Below are 25,076 nucleotides of genomic sequence, written 5' to 3'. Positions count from 1 at the left end.
CCAGCACCGCTCCAGCCATATTGGGCTGTGGGGAGAAAGCGGCTCTAATGTTCTATGTCACCTGCAAATAACCCGGGCGTTCGAAAAAACACCTCCACCACCTCCACAATCCACACCAACACCACGTCCTCTCCACACACAAAAGTCCGTCAAAATGAGCCTGGAAGCCTGGCTCCCGCAGCCCACCTTGTTCCTCACTGGCCTCACCTTGCTCCTCTCGCTGGGTAAGTGTCGGCTTGAGCCCCCTTGCATGTGCCGAGGTGGGGAGACACCCGTGTCCCTGGCCAGGAGCCCCCTGCCCGTGTCCCAGCCCCGGGAAGCGCCGTGCCGCAGGGATGGGGATGGAGGTGGTCTGGCGTGCACCTTGCAGAGAGCCACCAGCCAGGGTGACCTGCTTTCGGGCAGGGTGGGGGGTATGGTGCCACTGCATCTTCTCCTAGAAATGCCCTGCATGCTGCTCGCTGGGGGCTGAGCACAAAGCCCTTTGCATGTCAGGCAGAGGAGCGGGCTGGCGTGGGGACAGGGCTGGGAAGGTGCTGGTGGGTGGGCTGGGCTGGCTTGTGGCTGTCCTTTGGGTGCTGGCAGGGGTGCTGTGGCTGTTCCTGTGGCTGTCCCTGGGCTGGTGGCTGTGCTGGGGGCCGCGGTCCGTGCGTGCTGCCCGGCCCCGCAGCAGCAGCGTTGTGTCAGCAGCTCGGCGGCCGCATCGATCGCAGCCGGGCACGCATCGCTCCTTTGAAGTGCTGTCCTGGAGCTCCTGATGGGCTGCTTTTCCCCAAGGAGACAGCCTGGGAAAGGAGGATACAAAACCTAGCCAGGGCTGCTGTAGAGGCTGCCGTAATTGTACCCCCCCAGCCTGGGTGCAGCGTGACAGAGCGTTTGGGAGCCTGCGCAGCGCCGCAGGACGCGGCCTGGATGGTCCCAGGGGTTTTGGGGCTTTCTTCCCCCACCTCTGTTGTCCCCCAGGGCTGAGTGCCCGGGCAGTGGCAAAGTTTGGACCCACACACGTGGGTGCTCCCAGGTCCTGCCAGGCCGTGGTCTCCCTGCTTGGGGTGGCAGGTTTGCTGCTGGTGGCACCTCATCCCTCTGTAGAGCCCTGGGCAGCCCCGAGGACATGGGACAAGGCCATGCCACCCACCCGCAGGCACACAGGGCATCGTGTGAGGGGCACCCAGACAGTGATTCCATGCAGAGATTCCTCCAACCATTCCTGCTGGCGCAGGCCGGCTCCTGGCTCTTCTCTCCCATCCCTGGTGGTGGCTGCCACCAGGCAAGGCTGCAACACTGGCTTGGGACATTTCTTCCTGCCTTGGGTGCTGTAATCGTCCCCATGCACCAGCCGTGCCATCCCTGTGTCCCTGAGCCCTGTGGGAGCCCTCCCTGCGCTGGGGCTGGGTGGAGGTTGTTCCCCACAGCTGCCAGCACAGCAAGGAGCCATCTCCAGGGCTTGGCCGTACCCGAGGGCACCGCTCTGCCTCCAGGGAGCTTCAGGGCGCTGCTGGTTCATACCTCGCAGCGGGACCTGGGGCTCGCCACAGCCGTACCTGCAGCTGGGAAAGGCTCTTCTCCCTGGCTGCAGAGCCTGGCCCCTTTCCTGCCCTGCTTGCAGGCGGAGCGGAGCGGCCAGCGGAGCAGCCCTGACATGCACCCAGCTTGGCCTCGGGAAGAAGGTTTGAGAGCAAAGAGCAGCAGCCCAAGGGGAGAGGTGAGGTGATCATAAAAGCACCTGGGGGCAGCGTCACTGTCCCTGCCCTGTAGGGTGTCACAGCCCCCCTGTACCCGTCGGTCCCTCCCAGGGCTCGCTGTCCCCCTGTCCCTGCGCTTCTCAGGGCTTGGCCTCGTGTTTGCAGCCAGCTTGGCTGTTCCTGTCGCCCAGCCTGGGGACAGGTGCTGGATGCAGGCGCTGGGTTTGGGTGCTGCTGAGGGGAGCTGCAGGGAACAAGTAGAGGAGGGAGCAGGGCAGACCCCCCATCCCTGCCCACTCCCCAGGTGAGTCCTGCCCTGTGAGCTGCACCAGGTAATGCCCCTGTTTCTCAGCAAGGCCGGGGAGCAGGGACTGGCCTTGCTCCCCCAGCAGCGACTGAGATCTTGCTCTGGTCGTTCCCAGCTGGAGAATCCTTGCGTGGGCACTGCTGGCAGGGGAAAGCATCTGCATTCCCGCCCCGAAGCCCCTGGGGCCGGCCCTGGCAGATCCCAGCCCTCGCTGCCGTAGCTGTGTCCTGCTGGGAATGAAATGTGATGAGCGCAGCCATAAATTCCGTGTGGCTGTGGCGCCGGGCCCCCGAGCTGACGCTGCAGCCTCGCACAGCGCCATCGATCCCGCAGCAGCACAGCCCCGGGGGACGGCCGGGAGCAGGGCTGGCCTGCAGGCAGCAGCATTCAGCACCGGGGATGGCACAGGAGGCTCATCAGCCCTGCCAGCGCAGGGATGATGCTTTTCCTGTGCAGCCAAGGGACGGTGCCGGGGCTGGGGGCTGCTCCTCTTGTTCCTGCTGGGCAGGGGAATTCCGGTCCTGGCTGGATGCAGAGTGCGTGGATGTGCCTGGAAGGCAGTGCCAGGCCCGAGGGAGAGCTCTGTGCAGGCAGGGCAGGATGGGGACATGGGCTCACAGGACGGCTGCCTGTGACACCCCCCTAATTCATCTGCGTTTGGCAGCACCCCCGGGACTGGGCATGGAGGTCATGGCCCCTGCCACCATCAATGCCTTGAATGGCTCCTCTGTGAAGCTCTCCTGCACCTTCAACTCCTGCTACAAGGTGGAGAACAAGCAGTTTTCCCTCAACTGGACGTACCAGGAGTGCAGTAACTGCTCGGAGGAGCTGGTGAGTCTCACTGGGGATCTGGGACCACCTCAAAGGCTGTTCCTCGGAGTTCCTTACAGGGCGGCGTGTGCAGGGAGGGGGTGCCTGGCTGGGGAATGAGCCCGTGGGGTGCCTCACCTGCTGTCCCCACGGCTGCCCAGTTCCTGCAGTTCCGCACGAAGATCATGAACAAGCAGCTGGACCGCTTCGGGAACCGCGTGGAGTTCACCGGCAACCCCGCCAAGTACGACGTGTCCTTCACCCTCAAAAACGTGCAGCTGGAGGACGAGGGCACCTACAACTGCTACGTCCTGAACCCCCCAGACCGGCACCGGGGCCACGGCAAGATCAGCCTGAAGGTGCTCACCAAAGGTCAGTGGTCCCCTGTGCTGCAGGGCACCCACGGGTGCAGGGTTTGCTCCCAGAGCCCTGCCCGTTCCCAGCCATTCCCGCTGGACACTGTGTGCCCTGAGCTCCTGCCATGTGTCCCCAGAGCCCCCGAAGCACGACTCGACAGTGGCCGTCATCGTGGGCGCCTCTGTGGGCGGCTTCTTGGCCGTGGTGATCCTGGTGCTGATGGTGGTGAAATGCGTGCGCCGGAAAAAGCAGCAGAGGCTCAACACGGACGACCAGAAGACGGAGGAGGAAGGGAAGACGGACGGCGAAGGCAACCCGGACGAGGGCACCAAGTAACGCCCCCCTGCTCGCCCCTCCCTCCTCTCCCCTGTACAGCGTGACCCTCTTGATGTGCTTCCCAGAGCAAGGATTTCTGTCTCCCCAGAGCATCCCTCCTTCCATCCAAACACCCAACCCAGCCTGGAGCAGGGCGCAGAGGGAAGGTCCCTGGAGCCTGGCTGTGCTGGGCAGGGCTGGGGAGGGGGGGCTGCAGCCCCTGAGGCTGAGCTGGGACCAGCCTGTCCCCTGCTCTGAGTGCCAGAGAGTCGTGAGGAGGTGCTGGGGACAGGCTGGGGCAGGTGAGACATGGAAGGACTGCAGCAGGGGGTGCCAGGAGGGGCAGAGGGCTCTGGAGAGCCCCGTGCCCCATTGTCTGCTCTCTGTCTCAGTAGAAGATGCGAGCAGGGGCCAGCAGTCTGCCCTGGGGGTCACAGCTCATCCCGAGGTGCTCCTGCTGTGCCTGGGCCACTGGCACTGGCGTTCCCATCCCGAGGGATTCCGATGGCTTCCAGTCTCCTCCTTGCAAGCTCGTGCTCCTCAGGGACTGTCCCAGGCTGCTCAGAAGTCAGGGGCCAAGGCCATGAGCACACCTGGTATCTTGGAGCTTTGCGGTGTTTGGGAACCATTGATAGCTCTAGGTGTGCAAGGGATGGACCCTTCTGCCTCTCGGGCTGTTTTTGGGTCTGAGCATCTCAGCCCAAGGTGCTGGGCTGACGTTTTTGTGCTTGTTTCCTTCTTGGGGAGGGTGATTGTGGTGGGAAATGTCCTGCTGATTTGTCAGACTGAGGTGGTGGAGACAAAGAGCTGCTCAGAGGAAGAGCAGCTTTTGGGCACTTGCTGGGAAGGACTGGGCACAACAGCAGGCCCGGAGTTAGGACAGCTCTGTCACCCTGGAGCAGCCCTGTCATGCTGAGACTGCCTCCTCCAGCCTCCCCACAGAGCACTGCACACCCGTAACTGCCACGGCAATGCACTGCCAGCGTGCCCAGCCCCGTGTGCCACCTGCCTCCCCTGCAGGTGAGCTGTGCTGGGCAGCACCAGGGGTTCAGGCAGGGAATGACCCAGGGCAGTGTCCCCTGTGGCACCGGGCCTGAGCTTTTCTTCTCCCGTGGCTGCCAGGAGGGGGGCAGTGCACGGAGCCACGGGGGACACTGCCCAGGGGCAGGTGGTGGAGGTCCCGTCACCCACGAGCAGCACTGCCCGGGGAGAAGGGAGACCTTTGCAGTGTCCCTGTGGAGAGAAGGGACACCTTTGCCATGTCCCTGTGCAGGTGCCACCCCGGCAATGCCATCAGGCCCCAGGGATGGCAGGACAGCTGTGCCCTCCCTGCTCTGCCCCATCGCTTTCCACCCCAGCCCTACGTGCCCTGTCCATCCCACTCGACCCCCCTGGGCTCCACGCTGCTCCCCTCCCATCCGCAGCAGGAATGTGCCGTGTCCCACGCGTGGCTCCCTTCCCCGGGCCCTGCTGCCCAGGGAGGGCCGGGCTGTCCCCGCACCCCCGCACAGTGCCAGCGGTGCCCCGTGCCGCAGGGCTCCCGCACCGCCTTCCGCCAGAGCCGGGCTGTCCCTGGCTGCTGGTGGGACTGAGCCAGCACCTCGGGGGTACAGAGGCCTCTGAGTGTTGCACATGACCAGTCTTGCATCTGCCTTTCATTTCTTTCGTGCACTATCCTTGGATTGCAACTTGCCAATGCATCTGTCTGTACATGGCTGTACACAGCAGAGACAAATACAGATCTGTACACACAGGAGGAGCTGCTGTGGGTCGTGCTGGGGCCTTGGGTGTGCGCCTTCCCCTTGCCGAGCACTCTGCCGAGCGCAGGATGTTTTTATTGCTCTTTGTACAGTCAAACAAACGAAAGAACAACAAAACACCGACTTTGCCCTCGATGCTTTTGTGCCGCTGCCTGGAGGGGCAGGATGGGTCCCTCATCTGCTCTGCCTGGAGGGATGAGCCCGCTCCAGTGTGGAGCTCTGTCCTGCTGGGGTGCTTTGGGTGCTGAGGGAGCCCAGGGCACCCTGTGTGTCCACAGCTCTGTCCCTGGGAGCCGTCACAGAGCCAGGGCAGTGCTGGGGGTGGGAGTGTGGCCAGTGCTGCCCCAGCCTCCCCACAGGGAGATTTCAGGGGTGCTCCACACCCACTGCAGGGCCTCCAGGACCTGTGCCCTGTCAGCTTCTCCACCTGTGCTTCTCAGAGAGCTTGGATTGATGGCTGCTCTCGGCAGGTAAGGCTCAGCAGGCTCCAGCAGAGCCCAGGGCATGTGCTGGGTGATGGACACCCGTAACCAGCTGTTCTCCCAACCCAGCAACGCCGTGGGGATGCTCCGGAGCAGCACGACACAACTGGGGCACAGTTAATAGGCACATCCATCAGTTCACCCACCGTGGAGACACGAGGGAAGCTCTGACAGCCGCCCTCTGCTGTGCCTCTCCCTGCTGCCCTTCACTCGGGGCTGCCGAGTGCTGGCGCATCCCAGTTCCTCACACGAGCAGGGTCTGGCCACACACTGCCCCAAGGCACTGCCACCACCTCTTTCCACCTTCCAGCCGTGCCTTGCCCCCTCCCCAGCCCCCTGCCTTTCTCAGCTCACCGCTGTTCCCAGCAGCAGTGCCAGTGGGATGAGCTCTCGCAGTGTCCCTGTCCCTGCCCGCCCGGACACTGCGCCCTGGACACCTCAGCGTGGGGTCAGTGCTGCGGAAAACTTCCAGCTCCCCATGGCACCTCTCCCTCCCTGAGGAAGGGCACCCAAATCACCTCCACTGTGCTGCTGACACAGTCCTGCAGTGCTGGGCTGCTGCCGGGGGGTGCAGCCAATCGATCCCTGGCCCATGGCACTGAACAACTTTGCCATGCAGGGAGCAGCGGCTCCTCGGAGGAGGACATGGAGTTATCCGAACCCAGCTTCAGGGGGTCAAATGCAGTCACAGGCAAAGGGGATGGGGGACCCTCAGCTTGGCACTTTCAGGATACTTCTTAGAATGTTGCTGGCAAAAAACTTGAGGGAAGCGGTGGGATCACAGAGGAGACCCCGTGGGACACAAGAAGGGTGAATTCTCATCACTGCAGGGGACTGAGGGCAGTGACAGCAACCCCCCAGCACTGGGGCTTCATGGATTCTCCAGAACCAGGGACATTTCTTGTTACAGAACAAGAACATTTCTTCGGGCCAGGTGGGATTACAGATGTTAAAGAACAAGAGAAGGGGTGGGAGGTGGCAGGGACCTCTGCCTGGTCCTGTGCAGTCACGGGGGACTGCTGGGGTGTCTCAGGGAGAGTCCAGAGCCACAGTCCCTGCAATGCCGCCCTGCTCCTGGGGCTGGAAGGAATGAGGGGGCACCTGGAAAGGGAACAGCCTGGGGCAGTGAGGCCCGGGGCAGTGAGGGGTGTGAAGGGCAGCTCTGGGGGGACAGAGTGGGGACGGTTCATTGGAGGTGGCCTCGGGCTGTGCAGGGTCAGGAACAAACTTTCTCCTGGGATACAGCAGGGTTGCCTCAGCGGTTCTTGCAGATGCTCTGCAGTGGCTGCCGGGGGACACGGCCGCTCTTCCCCCGCGTGTTTAAAGGGCCCGTGGAGGGGGGTGAGGAACCTGTGCGCTCCGGAGGGCAGGCGGCTCTGCGGGCGGGGACGAGCAGGCAGCGGCAGCGCTGGCAGGGAGAGGGGAAAGCACCGCTCCGAGGGAGAGCTGCAGGCAGCCGAGAGCTGGAATGACAAAAGCAGCCAGGTACTCACCCGCAGTCTGCGCCCGGGACCTCTCGCTCAGTTCCCAGCCCGGCGAGTCCGTCCCAGCCAGGACAGTCCTGCAGAGCCTGATCCCTGCGGTGCCTCCTGCCCACTGCCAGCTCCCGGGATGCCAGGCCACCTTGTCTTTTAAAGGTCACAGCCAGAGGACCTTGCAGTAAACATAACGTGCTGATGGGAAGCTCTGTTCCAGCGTTGCCACCTCCTCCTCCCCTTCCATCGGCAGGAGGGCTCTGCCTGCTCCGGGTCCGGGAGCACAGCATCGTCTGGCTCGGGGAGGTTTGGGAGGAGGCTGGGAGTGTCCTCCTGGGGCAGCCCCTGGCAGGATGCTCCAGGGCAGCCGGGGCCAGCGCTGCGCCTGCTGCATTGAGCTGGGAGCTGCAGCCCAACTGCTCTGCTCAGCCCTACCTGGTCGGTGCCCACGTGGAGGGAGGCAGGAGCCCTCCTCGGAGAGCAGCAGCCTGGCATTTTAACCCTCCCAGTTCCGCCAGTGCAAGGTGAGAGGGGCTGAGGGCACACAGGCAGCCACAGTGCCCCCCCGGCAGGCTGTGAGCCAGCTGGCAGCACCCCTGAGCCCTCCTTCCTGTCCCCCAGGGAGGTGACAGTGTCCGAGCACAGGGGGCTCGCCTTCCCTGAAACCAGACGCAGCCGCCTGGTGCTGGACTCAGCAGGACAAGTTTCCGCTGAGCCGCAGGAATCCCGGATCCCACGCCGGACATCTGCGTCCTGCCGAAATCCCAGGGCCAGCTGCTGCCAGTGCCCTTCCCGGCCACGGCAGCGGCCGGGCTGGGGGACAGCAGAGCCCTGTCCAGGCCCGCGGCAGTGGCAGATGTCTCACGGGATCAGTCGGCCGAGGAGACCGGCTGGAGCTGCCAAGTGTGACAGCTCCATCAGGCGCTGGTGACAGCCAGCATCCCTCTCCCAGCCCCAGGGCTGCGTGGGCACAGCTGCCCCGGGCGTGCAGGGGAGAGGGCAGGGGGATGCCAGGCTGTCAGCTCTGCGGGGATGCTCAACAGGGAGACGTGGCCGCCGGGCCATGTCAGCATGGATCTAGCTGGGTGCCCACCTGCCCAGTGCACCCTGTTGGTGCCAGCACCCACAGCAGCTCCGCTGTATTTACTGGCCAACCCTTGCAGCCAGGTTTCCCAACCTTCCTGCTTCCAGAAGCATTTAGGGCTCTGCTGGCGAGATTCCCAGTGGCAGTTTGGCCAAATCCGTCCCAGCTTGACCCCTCGTTTCAGAAGCAAACTTGGCAGGCACCTGAGCGTCCCAGGAGGGGCTCCTGCACACCTTTCCCTGCACCAGGGTAGGGGTGCTCCTGTTCCAGGTCCCCACTGCTGCAGGTCTCCGTGCTCCTGTGTGCTGGATGCTGGCCTCAAACTCACCTGCACCTGTGCCTCTGGCCCCAGCAGCCACCAGGCACCCCTGCAGGGGTGACAGGCGTCCCGCCACCCCCTCGGCTCTCTCCGCCTGCCCTCTCACAATTAGTGATGCTCCAGCAAACGCTGCGCTCCTCCTGCCGTCTCCTCACAGCGCCTGCGGCTCCGCTCCCCTCGCTGTATCCATCACCTCGCTGTATCCATCAGCTCCCTGTCTCCATCCCCTCCCTGAATCCATCCCAGCCGCCCGCCAAGGCACCTTCTGCTGCATCAGCAGAGCCGTGCACGCCGCTCCCGCAGCGCCGGCTGCCAGCGCTGCCTAGCCCGCTCCGCCTGTACTTTTCCTGCCTCTCTTGCCAGCTCTGCAGCCCTAACGCCTCAGCCCACAGGCACTGCTGGCATCCTCTCAGGCTCCCCTGGGATGTCCCCGTGCCCTGCAAAGCCTCCTGCTTTCCCTCCTCCCTGCTGCTTCATGCTGCTGCAAAGGAGGCTGGATGGGGAGGGGGAGCCTCATCGTGCCCTGAAGGTGACAGGTCGTGGCACCTTGGACATGCAGGCAGCATCCCTGCAGGTGAGCTGCTCTCACACCCAAAATCCAATCAATCCACTTCGAGGAAGCCATGCCCGGTCCCTGGGGCGAGCTTTGGCAGGACGTGTGCCCCGTGTCACTGCAGGCCAGAGAAAAAGTCAGCGCCGTGCCTGCTCCGGGAGTGTGGCAGCGCCTCCTCCCCTTCCCGCCGTGCCTGTTTTGGGATGCGTCACCTCCCGCAAACGCTGTTCCCTGCGCAGGGCTCGCTGTCTAATGGACCTGGGCACGAAGGTGAAGCTCTGCCTGCCCACACCACGCCCCGCGGGCTTACATTAGGAGGGCCCCCACCGCCGCCGTCGGGATGCGGTGTGCCGAGGGCAGGCCTAATGGATGCGACGGCGAGGGAAAGGCTGCTGAGACATGAACTTTTGTGCAGCCAATTATCCTGGAACAAGCTCACGGTGAGAAAAGTAAGTTCTCAGAGCGTTCCCTCTGGCGCCGGGCGGGTCCCTCTGCAGCCATCGGGGTCTGGCTCTGCATCCCCACCCGTGTCTGCTGTCTGCCTTGGGGATGGAGGGCAGGGACACCCGGTGTCACACTGCAGAGGTGCCCCGAATGAGAGCTGAGCCCCAGCCTTGTCCTGTTTTGTTGTCCTGGGAAGCCACCGGCCATAGTGGCACTTTGGCCTCTTCCCAAGGTGGCCCAGGGCAACACCAGTCCAGTGTTTGCAGGCCACCACAGAATTGCTGAGGTTGGAAAAAACCTCTGAGATCAAGTCCAGCTATTTACCCAGTGCTGCCAAGGCCATCACTAAACCATGTCCTCAGGTGCCACAGACACGTGTTTTTTGAACTCTTCCAGGGTTGGTGACTCCACCACTGCCCTGGGCAGCTTGTGCCAGGGCTGGACAATCCTTCCTTTCAGTGAAGAAATCTTCCCTAATATCCAACCCAAATCTCCCCTGGCACAGCTTGAGGCCGTTTCCTTTTGTCCTGTCATTTGTCACCTGGGAGAAAAGCCCGACCCCCACCTGGCTCCACCCTCCTGTCAGGGAGTTTGACAAGAGCGAGAAGGTCCCCTCGAGCCTCCTTTTCTCCAGTTTAAAAGCCCCCAGCTCCCTCGGCCTCTCCTCTTCCGACTGGTGCTCCAGCCCCTTCTCTGGACACACTCCAGCACCTCAATCTCCTTCTTTCGAGGGGCCCCAAACTGCACCCAGGATTCGGGGTGCGGCTGCATCCGTGCCGAGCACAGGGGGACCGTCACTGCCCCGGTCCAGGGAGCGCTCCCTGATCCCCCGGGCGGGCGGATGCGCGGGGCGGGGGAACGAGGGGGGATGCGCGGGGGGATGCGGAGGAGCGCGGAGGAGCGCGGAGGAGCGCGGAGGAGCGCGGAGGAGGGCTCAGCGCGGCCCCGCCCGGCGCGGCCCCGCCCGGCGCCGCTCGCCCTCCGCGGGGGCGGCCAGAGCCGGGCGCTGCGGGCAGCAGGGACCGCTCCGCTCCGCTCCGCTCCGCACCGCCCCGCGCTGCAGCCATGGCCCCGGGCTCGCCCGCCGCTCGCCGCCGCGCCGCGCCGCGCCTGCTGGCCGCGCTCCTGGGTAAGGGGCGCGGGGGGCTGCGGGGACCCCTCCGGGTACCGCCCGCGTCCTGTGTCCCCCCACCCCGGCTTCCCGGCGGGGACCCTGCCCCGGGGACCCGCGGCAGCCCGAGGCGGGGGAACCCCGCTCCGCGCCCAGCCCCTGCACCCCGCCCGCCGCGCCCGGGGATGCCGCCCGCGGGCGCTAACGCCGCTCTCCGCTCTGCAGACGGACGGTCCGGAGCGCCGGGGATAAGTCACTTGGCCAAGGTGACTTCGCAGCCGAGCCCGAGCTCCGAAGTCCCGGCTCCAGCCCCTGCCCTGCCCGCACCGGCGCTCCCGTCGCCAGCGCTTCTCCTGCGAGCACTGCGGCTGCACCCCGCTTTGCCCCGCTCCTGCGCTGCCCGGCGAGCGGGGACCGCGCTGCCTGCCTGCCCGGGACCGGGGGATGGCCGCGGGGAGGCCGTGCACTGCTTCAGCGCCAGCACGCCCGCCGACAGGTCATTGTCTTACAGTTCATTTGGTACAACAACCATTCGCATGTGCTTGTCCCTGGCGCGGAGAACGACCCGCGCTGCAGGGCCGCTGCTTGGAGCATGATGCCCAGCCCTGTGTCCAGGGATGCCCGAGATCCCCTGCCACAGGGTGCGGGGAGGGGCTGGCAGCCGTCCCCTCCCCACTGCACACCTGGGGCAGGCTCCAGCCACCTGCATCGGCCTCACGCACCCGCTGCACTCCTGCTCCCGTGGGTCGTCCTCATGTCAGCCTGGAACCGAGGGCTGGCTGTGCAGCGCTCAGCTGCTGGGGAACTCCTGTGGGATGCGTTTTAGAGGGCATAGTTCTTAAGTTTAAGGGTGCTGGAGACACAAAAATTCATGTAAGTACCTGACCCCCTGCGAGATTTGGGTGCCAGCACCAGGGCTGGCAGAGGGGTGGTAGGAGAGACTCGGACACGCTTGAGACCACTCGGGGATCTGTGGTCCAGGGCGTGGAGGTGGGAACCTGGTGCCACGGGTCGCTCAGGTGGGCTGGGAGCTGGAGAGGGCGCTGGGCAGGCGAGTGCGGGGCGGGTCTCCGTGTTTCTGTAGGTTTCGGGGATGCCGTGCCCCGCAGGGAGTGGCAGCGGGCTCCTGGCTGCACCAGGGAGCCACGGCAGAGCCCCTTCCATGGGAGGGGTGCGGGCCGTGTGTCCTGTCCCAGAGCGCCCCGTACCTGGCTTCGGGCTGGCCAAGGAGCACCTCCCTTTGATCCCCGCTGGAGAGGAGCCCGGCCAGCCTGCCAGGCACGGCTTGCTGCCTGCGCCAGGATGTCACGCTGACTTTTATGGGCAGTGAAAGTTTTCCTAGAGCAGCTTTCCCACAGATGGCAGTCCTGGGGGAGCACAGTGCTCAGCGAGCCCCCTCACTGTGGGGGGCTCACCCTCGGCAAGAGCAAAGCGCGGGCAGCCAAGGCTCTGGCAGCAGCAGGAGTGGCCGCTCCCCGTTTCCCTGGGCTGTGTTTTGGGAACCGCTGGTGCCCGCAGGCAACGGGAGGGAGCCTGGAGCCCCCAGGGAGTGGCCCTGAAGGCTGGGGGGTTGGTGGTGCAAAGTGCATCAGCTTTGGGCGTGTATGGAGAAGCAGCGCTGAGAGCTGGTTCGTGGCAGGTTCAGTCAGTGCTCCCCAGCGTGTTTTCCTCGGTGCTTTATTTAGTGGTAACGTATCAATTTTGTCTTCCTGAGAGCACAGGATGACAGGAACAAGGTCAGCCTCGATTTACCCCACACACTCAATCCAGATTGCGTTCTAAGGGTGGCAGACAGGATTTAAAGTGTTACAAGCTGCAAGGAATCATCTTTCCTGTGAGTGAGTGTCCGCTTGCAGCACACTGCAGGCTCAGACATACCTGCAGAGCCAGGCATCCCTCTGCCAACTCCTGCTCCAGGGGGACAACTTCCTGCCTATGAAGTCCCCTCTGTAGCATCCCCAGGGCTGCTCTTCAAGCCTGACAACTGCAGGAGATTCCATCTGCCGGGAACCACTCCCTGACGTTAGCTCCGGCCTCTCGAGCAAAATGAGGAGTGCTTCTGTGTAAAGTTAAATAACTCCTCGCCTGCAGTGCTTGCAATGCAGCACTGCAGCAGGGCCTGGAGCCCAGGATGCAGGGCTCCCGGGCTTGGCTCCGGCTGTGATGTGCCTGGGGAGTTGTTAGCACTGGCTTGTGTGGGAGAATAAATCAGCAGCTGAGGCGGCTGCAGAGAGAGGTGAATCCCAGACTGAGGGCAGCGTGTCTGAGTTGAGGTGTTGGGGCAGCTGGGAATCAGCTTGTAGCCATGGAAAAAGCTGTGTCCCCTGGATTTTGTGCCCAGGGAAAGCTCTGCAGGGGTGGCTGAGGTCCGGGAAAGGGAAGGACAGTGTTTTGCTGGGCCGTGTCACATCTTAGCCGTGCCACATCGCACCAACGGGATGGGGCCGTGGTGGGTTGGGGATGGGGAGCGGGGCTGCTTCTCTGGCCAGGACCAGAGCATCCCTGTGCCCCCAGAGAGGATCTGTGGGGACAGTGGTGGCCCAGCCCAGTGCAATGCCAGTCCCTGCACCCCAGGAGCGTTCAGCTGCAGCTGGGCTCCTACCTGCTCCTCTCTCCCTGCTCGTGGGGAGGCGAGGAGAGGGAGAGCTGCATCCTGCAGTTTGAAGGTCATCTGGCAGCTCCAGAGGGAGCTGGGACTCTCGGCTCCCGGGCGTGAGGGGCTGCTCCGGAGGGCCGGGCAGGGCTGCAGGAGGGCGAGCGGGTGGCAGGCGGCCAGGACAGCCACGCTAATTACTGCTCCAGCTCCCGCCTGAAGAACAGAGCTCTGCTTCGCTTTGGCTTTCTTCTCCCCCTTGAAGGTCTAGCTGGAGGCCTGTGGATAACATGCAAATCAGGGCTCTCATTTGCACGCTTTATTCGTGGGGATATTCTGGTTCCCTTTGAACCCGCGCTGTTTCTGTGGGTGACCCAGCCCCAGTTTCTGCAGGAGCAGGTCCCCTCTGTCACCGAGCAGTTCTGGGGCTGGGGACAGGCACCTTTGCTCCTGCCATGGCAGCCTGGTGTGCCAAAGGGGACGAGGGGTGACAAACCCATGGCCTCACTCTCTCCTCCCCTCTCCCTGCCAGGTTTGCACGTCTTTGCCATCGCCTTCGCCTTGGAGGTGTCAGTGGGGAAGACCAACACGGTGATGGCTCTGAATAACTCCAATGTCCTGCTGCCCTGCACCTTCACCACCTGCATAGGCTTCCAGGACCTGGTCTTCACATGGTATTTCAACTCGACAGAGCTGGTGGGTGGCTCTCTGGGCTCTGCCTCTGCTTTCCTGGCAGGTCCTTTTGTGCCTCCCCAGCACAGCCCGGCACTGCAGTTCTCGCTGTTCCCTTTCTCCTCATGCAGGATGCCCTTCTCTCCAAGTGCCACCAGCTCTGGGGGGGACAGGGCTGTGCAAACGGGGTGACTCAAATACCCCAGAACATCCGTGCTTTTGGCACAAAGCTGTTCTAGGTTTGCTGCTGCCCACAGGCTCATTTGTTTTCATAAATTGGCTGTTCAGGTGCAAATCTGCACTTGGGGCAAAATATGGTTCATTTCCTCCTCCTTCGCTTGCACTGAAATATGAAAGGTTCTGTACAGATTTGCTTCCTGCTGGGAATATTTGGCTCCTCAATTCCTCAGCAGGACGGCTGGTTTGGAGCAGTTCTGGCCAGCAAAAGAGCTCGCTTCTAGGGATCTCCCATTTTTTGCATAGTCTGTTCCATTACTTCAGGACAGGTTGGATCTGCTGCTTCCCAGCAGGATGCGCATCAGGTTCCTCTCCACGGCCATTCCTGCTTTAATGGGGTGTAATGGGACATTTGGCACGAGTGTCTGTGCGTGCAGAGCTGAGTCTGGGCACCCTGAGGAGGATGTGAGCCTTTCCCTCACCCAGCTGATCCTGCCTCCCTGCCTCTGCAGATTTACCATGGCAAGATAAAGAACAAAGCCTCGGAGCCCACCGTCATCCAGCACAACCCGCGTGTGGAGTTTGTCGGCTCCACCACCAAGAAGGACAACAACATCTCCATCGTCCTGAACAACGTGGAGTTCAGCGATGCCGGCAAGTACACCTGCCATGTCAAGAACCCCAAGGAGAAGAACGCCCAGCACAACGCCACCATCTTCCTCACCGTGGTCCATAAGAGTGAGTGCTGGCCAGGGCACCGGGGTGGCACTGGGCTGGTGGAAATGCCAACACACAGTGACAGCCTCCTTGGCTCACAGTTGTGGTGATGCATGGCGGTGATTGACATCCCTGGAGGCCTCGTGGGGCCTTCGGGTGGAGGGGGTGATGGCTTTTTGGGGTGGGATGTGCAGCTGGGAGCTCCCTGCTCCCCTCCCGAGCCCCCTCAGCACCTTCTCTCTCGCAGTGGTGGAGACAGACAACACTGTGACCCTCATCATCGTGGGCGTGGTGGGGGGGCTCATCGGCCTCCTCATCCTCTTCATGCTCATCAAGAGGGTGGTCCTGTTCATCATCAAGAAGATGCAGGACGGGAAGTGAGTGCGGGGCTGCTGCCGCGGGGTCGCGGTGAGCGGGGCCGGGGGACAGGGGCTGCCAGCTGGCCGTGTGCTCTCCCCGTGCAGGAAGGAGTGTCTGGTGAGCTCGTCAGGGAACGACAACACCGAGAACGGCCTGGCCGGCTCCAAGGCGGAACAAAAAGCACCACCAAAGGCATGAACGAAGCAGCAGCGCCCCGAGCCCGCCCCGCCCCGCCGCGGGAGCCCGGGCAGGGGACGAGCCTTCCCCTTTTGTTTTCTTTCCGAACTGCCAACGCTTGAGACATGTTTCTATTACACACGTGCCTGCAACCTGCACTGCTTCTCGGAGAAGGCTGCGGCTGCCGGGGGGACTGGGAGCTTCTCGCGGACTCGGACTGGGAGGCTGCTGGGGCAGACGGAGCCGCCGGCTCCGCTCAGAGCACAGGCAGGAGGGTGCCGGGCAGGTAGGGCGGGGGCCGGGGCCTGGGGGCGGGTGCTGGGCCAGCGGGGGTCCCGGCGTGCCCGGAGGGTGGCACGGTGGGTGCTGGCGATGCTGACCTGAGGTGGCTGGGAGCTCCTGCTTCGTCGGAAAGGTTTCTGGAGCAGGGCAAGGATGCTCCGAGCTGGCCGTGCAGATGGAGTGGCACAGGAGCACGGGAGGAAGCAGGGCTGTGTTAAGCACAATGGAGAACCAAATCCGTGAGAGACCCTGGTTGTGCCTCGGTCCTTCCCACAGCAGGCTGGGCGGCTGGCCGTGTCCCAGGGTCACTGCTGGCCCGCGATAGGGGGGGATGCTACATTTCACACTGGCTTTGTCTCCGTGCAGGGCCATCCCTGGGAGCAGGGGTGCTTCTCCCCAGGCAGCCATCCTGGCAGCGCTCCCCGGCTTTGTGCCGCCCCCTCCCCTCTCTCTGGAGCTCGGCACTCAGAGCAGCGATGCTTTTGATGCTGGTGCCAAGGCTGAACGCGTTACGTGGATATTTTTGTATGAGATTCCAGGGGGAAAGCAGCCACTTGCGTTTCCCTTTCACCGTGGCGTCCATGGCCACGCAGGGAGGGAGCACAGCCGAGCCCTGGCGAGGGGAGCCGGGCCAGGGCTGTGCCACCGGCCCACTGGGCAACCTTGGGCAAGTTGCTCTGCCTCTCCATGCCTCAGTTTCCCCATCTGTAAAATGGGGACAATAATACTGCTCTACCTCACGGGGTGGGTGTGAGGGGTCCTTGGCTAACGATGGTGAAGTGCTCTGGGGTGAGGGGTGCTGCAGAAAGCCGGGGGGTCTTCATGAGTGGACTCACAAGGATGTGAGACACGAAGTGAGAGAGCTACAAATGAGCTTGTCAATGTCCTTTAAAATGTGATTTGTTCCCTATTTCTCCAATTTGTGGGTGTCTGACAGTGAAGCTGCAGGACAGGCGGCTCCCCCGTCCCCACAGTAAACTGGGATTCACAGCTGAGCCACGACTTGCTGTGGGGGCTTGTGCCCTGGCAGAGGTGCTGGAGTGGGAGGTAGGCAAGGATTTGGTGGCCAAGGTGAGCAAGGAAAGGCTGGGTGCTACCTTCTCTGGAGATACTGGTGCACAGCGGGCTGGTCACCCCAGGCTGGGCTCAGGGGCACCCATTGGAGCAGAGCTGTGTGCTCGGGACAAGGGACAGGGACAGGCACCTGGCCCCAGGCAGGTTCCCTTGGCTGTTGCTAAGACAGACATGTAGGAGTCGAGACCTTGATCTTCTCTCTGATGGTCTGTGGGACCCTCAGGCCAATCACTTGACCTCTCTGTGCTTCAGTGTCCCCATTTGTAAGCTGGGGACAGAGAATCTGAGCTACCTCTCAGGAGGTGTGAGGTGCCCTGCACGGCTCTGCCACCATCCCGGGGAGGAAGGCGCTCTGGTGCCAGGTGTTGTGACACACCACTGCCACCTGTGAAACCTCCCAGTCACCCCGAGAGACCCCCGGCCCGCCCTTGGAGGAGCCCTCCCGTGGGGGAGGACAGCGAGGGGAGGAAGGGAGTTTTTTTAAAGAACTATTTTTAGCTGTCCTAACCTGTTGGCCTTTTTTAGCCGGTGAGTGGACGCAGCTCCACTTCCCGCCGGATATGCAATGCTGCACTATGCATGGATTACTCCTCTGGCTTGATGGGAAAAGTCCACATAAGCAGTTTTTGGAATGTGACTCCATGTGCACACGGGTGCTCCGGGGGAGCGGGCTGCCTCGGGGGCTTGTGCCAGCACCGGTGGGGCCCCTGCTGTCACCGGGGCTTTGGGGGGGCTGCAGAGGCTTTCCGGGGCATTTTGGGGAGAGGGCCCCCCTGGGAGAGTGTGCTGCCACAGGCACGTGTGTGTGTCCAAGCAGATGTAAAGCTGTGTGAGAGGAACCTGCGTGTGAGCACGGGGTGTGTGCGCGCCGGGCTGTGTGATGACTTACAGCACATCTTTGCACTGTAGAGGTTTAGTTAGCTTTGCCTTGAATGAAATAAAGTTTACGTTTACTAGAGAAACTCGCTGTGGTTTGGGGTTGCTGTGAGTGTCTGGGGTGTCTGTTTAGGTTTGGGGGGGCAGCTGGGTAAAAATAACCCTGTGAGGAAGCAGGACAAAGGCTGGGGAGGCTGTATGAAAAAACAAATCCTTTCCTTTAATGGGAATAGGGGAACGCTCTAACATCAAACATAATTTCTCTCTGTACAACAGGAGTGAGCTCACAGCAGCTTGGCCCCCCAGGAGCCACCCTGCCACAGCAGGGTCAGCACAGGGCAATAAATTAATCTTTCTCCGGAAGGGAGCTTGAGCTGGTGAGATTCCTTCATGGGATCAGTGGCTGTCACTCCGAGTCACCCTTTGCCTCCTTGGCTGGGCTCTGGCGCCCTAAATCACAGCTGCCAGCGATGGTTTGGGAGCCTCTGCTCACCTTCCGTGGCCAGAGATCTGTGTCCCTGTTGCTGCCAGAGCAAGGGCAGAGGGATGGGAAGGGAGGCTTGGGACGAAGAGTGTCTTGTTCCCGCAGGTCTCAGAGCTCCGACTGCAAGGAGAGAGAGGCACAGAAGGAATTGAAAGCTTTGAAAGCACAGCCAAAACCAAGAGGAAAGTAGCTGTGTCCTTAAGGAGGCAGCTCAGCTGAAGGGAGCCGCCTCTGCCCCTCGAGCAGGACAGCACTGACCCTGCGGACGGCGTAGATCCAGTCGAGGTAGGCACGGACGCTGGTGTAGACGCCGGGCGTGCTGGGGGTCCCACAGCCCTGGCCCCAGCTGACAATGCCCACGACCTGCCAGTGCCCGCTCGAGTACAGGAGGGGCCCGCCGCTGTCCCCTGTGAAGGACAGACCCTCAGGATGGGCCTGCACACCTGACTGCTCACAGCAGCCGTTCCCATACAGCTCCTCCCTCAGAGGAGCCGTGTCATGGATGGGTACGGACCCACTCCCGTGTCCAGCCCGGGCCCCCACCTGGCAGGTGTCCACGCCGCCCTGGGGCAGGCCGGCACACAGCATCCTGTCGGTGACATCGCCGTGGTAGGCGGCCTGGTTGCAGCTCCGCTTGTCGATGAGCTGCACCTCGGCCTGCTGCAGGCGCTCCGACAGCTTCCCTGCGTGACCCACAGCCTCTCAGGGTGAGGAGGGAGCCCTCCAGCCCCTCTGCTCCTGCCAGCAGTGCTGGGGGGCTCTGCCCTGTCCCTGTCACCCCCACGCTGTGCCGCTCACCGTGCTCCTCCATGTAGCCCCAGCCGATCACCCACAGGGGCGTGCCCGGCACCAGCTCTTCGTCGAAATAGGGCAGGCAGATGGGCTTGGTGCTGTCTGGAACAGAGATGTCTGGGGGAGCTCACCGGGAAGGGGCCCGGACTGGCTGGGGACAGCCACCAGCCGGGTACCCCGCTTCCTGCCCCAGCACTCGGTGCCCATGGAACACTGCCATGCCGGGCATCACCCTCCCAGCCCACATGCCAGTGCCATCAGGGGACACCGGTGACTCCTGCCACAGGAGGGCTTTGCCAGGCTCACCTGTGTCATGCACAGGAGAACGCAGCTTCACCAGGGCGATGTCATTGTCCTTGGGGGACGCGGGTGTCACCTCTGCCAGGAACACCTTCTCCACAGCGAAGGTGGCAGTGCCCGACAGGAGGTCGGAGCCGGCCTTCACACGCCAGCTCTGGATGATGGGGTTGTTCCTGCGCACACACAGCGCTGTCACCGCTCGTCCCCCCACGGGGACAGGCCCAGAGCCCTGTGCAAACTGGGAATCACAGGACACTGAACCCACACACGGCTCAGACCCAGCGGGGAGGTGCCCACTCACTTGAAGCAGTGCGCGGCCGTCAGGACCCAGCCGGGCCCGATGATGCTGCCCCCGCAGATGTGCTCCTTCCTGTACTGCAAACTGACCTGCCAGGGCCACGTCTCGATGGCAGCCGGGCTGCCCCCCAGCACCCGCGGCGTCCTCCCGCTCTGCCCGCAGTCTGTGAGGCGACACATTGGCTGGGACAGAGCAAACGGAGGCTCCCAGGGACAGGAGCGTGGCCAGCGTGCCTCATGCCCTCAGCACTGCTGTCACCCCTCATCCCCAGGCTTGCTGGAAGGGATCCAGCCATCCCTTGCCCGGTCCAGCCCCCCAGGATAATTAGTTTAATCAGGGTAATTCGCCGGTAAAAGTAAAGCCAGGCAGGCAGCTGGGTAAGCCTCCCTTAGGAGTTTTGTTTCTGGGAGGTTTGTGCTGCCTTAACGAGGTTAGCAGTAATTAAATCCAGCTTTCCTCGCACAAACACTGCGGGATGGGTTTGGGATGGAGCCACGCTCCCACTGGGCCGTGCCAGGAGCGAGGACCTGGAGCAGGGCGAGGCCCCAGAGCCCGCAAGGTGCAGCCACCACCGTGGTACTTACTGGAACAGAAGAGTGACACAACCAACCCCGAGAGGCATTTCCTGCAAGAGGAAGGAAAAGAGCTGGATTTGGCTCCTCTGCCAGGCACCACAGGCTCCTGCTTGGGGCCCACACCCTCCCCACTCACCTGCCCGGCTCAAGCACCTGGATGCTCCCATTGCTCAGCACGACCTCGTAGGGAGGTGGCAGCTGCCCCGCACCCACCTCCACTCCGTGGAAAGTCGGGGTGCTGGAAGACATGGGGGGACAGGGCTTCAGGTGTGGGGGAGGACAGGCATTGGAGCCCCAGCACCTCGGGAGCCTGGATCCCGCAGCAAAAAGGGGCTTCCTCGGGACAGGGATGCCAAAGTGGGGATGTCAGAGCCCTGGAGGGCCAGGACACTGAGCCCAGGACCAGGGACAGGAGCAACTGAAGGAGGGGAGAGTGTTCCCTGCAATGCAGAGGGGTGAGCAGCTGGCTCTGGGAGAACTCAGGGGGTCCCTGCTGCTGTGACATTTGGGAACTCTGTTCAAAGCCTCAACCAATGACTTTTTGGGCCTGGAAAACACCAGGTTTGGCTCAGTTTGGGCTCCTACAGTGGCTCAAACACCAGAACCCATCTTAAAAGGACCCTGAGCCTCCTCCTCAGATGAGCTGTGTTGGCAGGGAGACCCTGGGCTGCTCTGGGGAGGGCAGAGCTGCAGGTAGGGGGGATGGAGGGAGAGCAGGAGCAGGGCAGGGTGCCCGTGGGCTGTGACAGAGTGGGGCACGGCACTCTGCTCTCACAGGAGGCTGCCAGGGCTCCGAGCCAGCTCCTGGGGACTCACAGAGTGCTCTGCGTGCTGGGGATGGACTGAAACCATTAGTGCAGAGCTCTGAGTGCTTTGCAGATAAGCAGAGCCCGGCTCCAGAAGAGCTTTTAAGGGAGAGGGGCAGGTGAAGCAGGGGGAGCAGCCGGGTACCTGCTGTAGCCCATCTGCTCGCAGGCGGCCCTGGCCAGCGCCGGGGTGAAGTGGTCGTGGCACACACAGGACCAGGCTCCAGTGTTGCTGTTGAGCACCTGCAGGATGGATCTGTCTTTGGAAACGCGGGCTGGAGGCAGACACAAAGTCAGCTTTGGCACAGGGGGCTGCAGCAGCCCAGCCCCCAGAGCTCTGCAGGGGTGTCCTGCACTCACCCCTGGCTGGTGGCCCCTCGGGGACCCACTGGGGACAGTTGGCCTCGTCCTCGCCCTGCAGACAGTCCAGCTGCCCGTCACACACCTGCTTCAGCGGCACCAGCTTCAGGGGCTGCTTGCAGAACAGGTAGTGGTGGTCCAGGTAAATCTTCACTGGAGGGAGAGGGGGGCTCAGCGCAGAGCCCCAGCTCCTGGGCAGGCTCAGGGCTGGCACGGGGGGCTCAGCAAGGAGCTGGGTCTGCGTTTGCTGTGAGAAAGGAGGGGAAGAGGAGATCAGGAGCTGTACCCAGGAACCCGATGGCGACCAGGCAGGCGAGGGTGAGCACCACGGCCAGGACGAGGATCCCGACCCGCTTGAAGGACTCTGACACCCTGGAGGATTTGGGTCTCGTGCAGGGATCTGCAACACAGAGGAGCGTGGCCCTGCGTGGCTGGGCTCAGCGTGGCACCACTCATCTCTCCCAGCTCCCACAGGTGTTACCTCTGCTGTTGAGCCGCTCCAAGGCCGAGTCCTGCAAAGCAGAGGGGAAAACCAGTTATGAGCTGAAACAGCAGCCAAAAAGCAGCTGGGAGATGGGAGGGTGTGTTGGAGTGTGGATAGCCAGCCCATGGTGAGCTCACGGTCCTGGGAGGGCAGCAGGGAAACTGCCCCAGCCTCCATCAGAGGTGGCTTTGGAGCTGCTGGGAATGGGGGTGGCACGTCCTGTGTGACAATGCCTGGCTCTGCGGTCACCTGCTGCCCTGTTCCCATAGACACCACCTGTGCAATTCCAGTAACTGGCTCTCAATGGTGTAGAGTTACTGCCATTAACACACCAGAGGCTTAAAAAGTCACAGATGTTGCAAAAGAGGCGCTGTCTGATGTGCCGAGAAACCCTGAGTCAAAATACACACGCCTGCGGGGCTGCGGCACACGGGCATGTCACGACGGGGTTGTGTCTTCAGTAGGATCAGAACCGGGGTGGCACAGCCCGAGTGCTCTCCACGGGCTGCAGGAGCACCGGAGGAACCAGCCCGAGCCAGGGGAACCAGCACTGCCAGGGCGGGGAGGGAGGGAGGGAGGGAGGGAGGGAGGGAGAGGGAGGGAGCTGTGCTGCTGCTAGGACACGAGGTAAACACAGCCAGGGCTGGAGTGGGCATGAGTCAGGCATTGATCCGCTTGAGCTCCTCAAAGTTATCCTCCTGTGACAATCCCTTCTACGAGAAACCCCCGGCGATGGGAGGACAGGTGCTGTGAGCCTGTGCTTGGTGGATGGGCTGAAGCCCAGAGCCCCTTTGGGAGGGTTCAGGTGGGCGCAGGAGCTGTCTGCTCCGTGCTTTCCAGCCCCGGTTGTGCTGTGCCACCAAGCAGCCATTTGGAAAAGGGTTCCTGCTCCACTGAGCCTGGTCCCTTCCATGCCCCGCCAGTCTCAGTCAGCTCTTTTCCTTTGCTGTTGCTTCTGGACTGTGCCACCACAGGTAAGACAAGATTTTTGCATGGACAGAGGGAAGGAAGGTTAAACCCGCTGTGATAAACCCACAGATCCAGGTGCACGATCCAGGAAGGTTTGGGATTTGGAAGCCTTTGCTCCAACTGCTGAACTTCAAGAGCAGCACGGGTCTGGAGATGATGGTGTTTGTCACCTCAAATGAGAGCAGAGGTCCCTGTGCCATGCCAGGGCTCAGAGGCTGGGGCTTGGCAGGGCGCTGTGGGGGCACTGGGGATGTGGCACAGCTGAAGGGGGCTGTGCCAGCCCTCAGCAGGTCAGAGGAGAGTTGAGCCCTCCCTGCCCAGGTCACGGTGCCAGGGCATGTTTAGCCATGCACACACGCTCTTCCAGCAGGATTTTACAGCAAGTGCCAAGCCATTATCCCTGGGTTAGCTCACAAAGGCAGGCTGGCTGTGTGTGCCAGGAAACGGTGCCTCGCTGTTGTGGCCCTGCCGCATGGCTTGGGCCGCCAGTTTTGGGAACAAGAAGTGACCTGTGCCGGGGAGGACTGGATCCTGCCTGGTGCCATGTGGCTGTGTCCCAGCATGTTGGTGTCTGGCTCTTTGAGGAAATGCCAGCAGCCTTTCTCCCAAAGCCAGGCCCCGCCGGCGCCTGTGCCGAGTGTGGGCAGCTTGTGCCAAATTCTCCACCCCTGGATGGGCTCTGCTCAGCTCCTGGGGTGCAGAGCCTGTTTCCTGGTGGCAGGGAGCTGCTGGGAGCAGGAGGGCAGGATGGGAAGGGAACCTGGGTCCTGCGTCTCCCACCTTGGCTGCCCCTCCTGAGGCGCTTCTCTGCGGAGAAGGGAAAAGCTCCCGAAGGCCTGGGAGTTTTGTAATGCTGCACCAACACCTTCAGCACAGCCAGCCCAGGGAACGTGGGGCCGGTCCTTCCTCATGCTGACCTCCTGTGTCACCATGGGCCTGGGTTGGGCACCACCTGGATAATGGGATCCTAACGGTTCCCTGCAGGAACGGTCCCAGGTCGTGATGGATGCTCCAGGCCCCACTGCAGCAGCACGGCTGCCCCTGCCTGTCCCCACACTACCCACACTTGTCCCCATCACATCATCCAGCACTGGGCTCCTTTCCAAGACACCAGGTCTGGTGCTGATGCAGATGAGATAGGTGATTATTAGGGTTTTTTGGGGTTTTTCTTGCATTTTCTTCAGCCCACGAACTTCTGTTTCAATGGGATTCAGAGCTTGGAGCTGCCTCACCATGACTCCTCTCAAACCCACACCATGAGCAGGAGCTGCACTGGTTAAATCCAAAGCAAGGCGAGAGCCATGCCCGCTCCTGCGTGGAGTGGAGGCACATGACTCCCTGCAGAGCTCAATGCTACCGAAACTAACCGAGCTCCCTTGCTGTGCTCTCTCGGAGCGCTTGGTGTCCACGGCCACTGCAGGCTCAGGCTGTGCCAGTGCCGGCCCAAGAGCCGTGGGGTTCCGATGAACCTCTTCACCCCTCGCCAGCTGGGAAGCCGTGCTGGGGGGCTGCAGGGTGTGCTGAGCTGGGTTTCATCCCTCCCTCAGGAGCAGGTGGGATGTTCCTTCACCAAACCAAGCTTCGTGGGGTGATCAGATTCCGAGGGTGACTCCTTGGCTGCGGGGATTTAACCCGTGGATGTGTGTAGACGTTGTGGGGAGTGAGTTCCCCACCCTGAAGGGGTTGATGTCCCAGTGTGCTTCTGCTGGAGGGTTTTACAGTGCCCGGCGAGCTTGGTCATAGGTACCTGCCCTCTCGGGGAAGCGTCTCCCTCCCAAGGAGGGGCTGCATGCCAGGCTGGGGTTTGGTGGCCATGGCTTTTCCTGCACAGGTGTGTCCCCTGTGCCGAGCAAAGGGACCGGCAGTGTCGCGCTGGGAGCTGCACTGGGGGGTGGCAGGGCCTGGCAATCACCCAGGCGGTGCCCAGGAACCAGCCCCTTCTCGAGGGATGGGATGAGACACTTCAGAAGGGCCTGTTCCCCTCGGCAGGGGGGACACTGCCTTGCTTGTCTGCTCCCGGGGCCGGGAGAGGGGAAGGCAGCCCCAGAACTGTGGGAGCAGGAGCTCGTGGGGGTACCCAAGTGCTGTATCCAGCCACGGCGGGGTGTGAGAAACGGGGGGAAAACCCTTCCCTGGCTGCTGCCAAGGCCGGGGAGCAGCAGCTCTGTGGACTTGGGCTGTCCCATCCTCTCAGAACCGCTCCGGGCCCGGAGCACGGCCGGGCACGGGGTGTGCGGGGGGCTGGTGCCCATCCCGGGGCCAGGGGCAGCGCTGCCAGTGACTCACCATGTTCATCCAGCTCCGGTGTGGTCCTTCTGCCCGCAGAAACCCGGCAAATCTGCCCCGGTGCGGGACGCGGGGAGGCTGCGGCTGCCCCGGTG

At 62.8% G+C, this 25,076-nt stretch overlaps 3 protein-coding genes across 8 annotated transcripts; 2 read left to right on the top strand and 1 right to left on the bottom strand.

Moving 5' to 3' along the window:
- Position 1: 1 nt before the first annotated feature.
- Positions 2-5,225, top strand: SCN2B (sodium voltage-gated channel beta subunit 2). Of its 2 annotated transcripts, none has more exons than XM_039564817.1 (4): positions 2-224; positions 2,654-2,820; positions 2,961-3,171; positions 3,293-5,225. In XM_039564817.1, exons 1-4 carry the CDS (start codon positions 155-157, stop codon positions 3,490-3,492), a joined length of 648 nt encoding a protein of 215 aa, XP_039420751.1. In that variant the 5' UTR covers positions 2-154; the 3' UTR covers positions 3,493-5,225. The 2 variants fall into 2 exon arrangements, with proteins under 2 accessions (XP_039420751.1, XP_010402098.1); XM_010403796.4 differs by lacking the exon at positions 2-224 and adding an exon at positions 1,614-1,702.
- A 4,174-nt stretch (positions 5,226-9,399) lies between these two features.
- Positions 9,400-17,713, top strand: SCN4B (sodium voltage-gated channel beta subunit 4). Of its 5 annotated transcripts, XM_039564819.1 has the most exons (6): positions 10,265-10,347; positions 10,925-11,195; positions 13,825-13,988; positions 14,654-14,879; positions 15,106-15,235; positions 15,323-17,713. In XM_039564819.1, exons 2-6 carry the CDS (start codon positions 11,144-11,146, stop codon positions 15,414-15,416), a joined length of 666 nt encoding a protein of 221 aa, XP_039420753.1. In that variant the 5' UTR covers positions 10,265-10,347; positions 10,925-11,143; the 3' UTR covers positions 15,417-17,713. The 5 variants fall into 5 exon arrangements, with proteins under 5 accessions (XP_039420755.1, XP_039420753.1, XP_039420752.1 ...); XM_039564821.1 differs by lacking the exons at positions 10,265-10,347; positions 10,925-11,195 and adding an exon at positions 9,400-9,593; XM_039564818.1 differs by lacking the exons at positions 10,265-10,347; positions 10,925-11,195 and adding an exon at positions 10,653-10,717.
- Positions 17,714-17,824: 111 nt separating this feature from the next.
- TMPRSS4 (transmembrane serine protease 4) lies at positions 17,825-25,074 on the bottom strand. The gene is made up of 13 exons (XM_039564811.1): positions 24,982-25,074; positions 21,724-21,754; positions 21,529-21,642; positions 21,243-21,395; positions 21,028-21,157; positions 20,213-20,314; positions 20,086-20,126; positions 19,505-19,664; positions 19,210-19,376; positions 18,910-19,005; positions 18,654-18,794; positions 18,370-18,518; positions 17,825-18,231 (listed from the first exon to the last, which is right to left on the bottom strand). The coding sequence occupies exons 1-13, from the start codon at positions 24,988-24,990 to the stop codon at positions 18,220-18,222; spliced, it is 1,305 nt and encodes a 434-aa protein (XP_039420745.1). The 5' UTR covers positions 24,991-25,074; the 3' UTR covers positions 17,825-18,219.
- Between the last annotated feature and the right edge of the window lie 2 nt (positions 25,075-25,076).

This window comes from Corvus cornix, chromosome 24, assembly GCF_000738735.6.
Source record: "Corvus cornix cornix isolate S_Up_H32 chromosome 24, ASM73873v5, whole genome shotgun sequence".
Classification (NCBI taxonomy): Eukaryota; Metazoa; Chordata; class Aves; order Passeriformes; family Corvidae; genus Corvus; species Corvus cornix.
The sequence above is the reverse complement of the archived record's forward strand: the minus strand, read 5'-3'. Positions and strand labels throughout refer to the sequence as shown.

What these genes read in the sequence shown, in the direction of transcription:
- SCN2B (XM_039564817.1), top strand. Translation starts at nt 155, where the DNA reads ATGAGCCTGGAAGCCTGGCTCCCGCAGCCCACCTTGTTCCTCACTGGC. An exon ending in GTAACTGCTCGGAGGAGCTG is followed by an intron (nt 2,821 to 2,960) that starts GTGAGTCTCACT and finishes ACGGCTGCCCAG; the next exon opens with TTCCTGCAGTTCCGCACGAA. An exon ending in CCTGAAGGTGCTCACCAAAG is followed by an intron (nt 3,172 to 3,292) that starts GTCAGTGGTCCC and finishes ATGTGTCCCCAG; the next exon opens with AGCCCCCGAAGCACGACTCG.
- SCN4B (XM_039564818.1), top strand. Translation starts at nt 10,654, where the DNA reads ATGGCCCCGGGCTCGCCCGCCGCTCGCCGCCGCGCCGCGCCGCGCCTG. An exon ending in ATTTCAACTCGACAGAGCTG is followed by an intron (nt 13,989 to 14,653) that starts GTGGGTGGCTCT and finishes CTGCCTCTGCAG; the next exon opens with ATTTACCATGGCAAGATAAA. An exon ending in CCTCACCGTGGTCCATAAGA is followed by an intron (nt 14,880 to 15,105) that starts GTGAGTGCTGGC and finishes TCTCTCTCGCAG; the next exon opens with TGGTGGAGACAGACAACACT.
- TMPRSS4 (XM_039564811.1), bottom strand. An exon ending in TGTGTCACTCTTCTGTTCCA is followed by an intron (nt 19,665 to 20,085) that starts GTAAGTACCACG and finishes GTCGCCTCACAG; the next exon opens with ACTGCGGGCAGAGCGGGAGG. An exon ending in CGGCGTGGACACCTGCCAGG is followed by an intron (nt 18,519 to 18,653) that starts TGGGGGCCCGGG and finishes TGTCCTTCACAG; the next exon opens with GGGACAGCGGCGGGCCCCTC.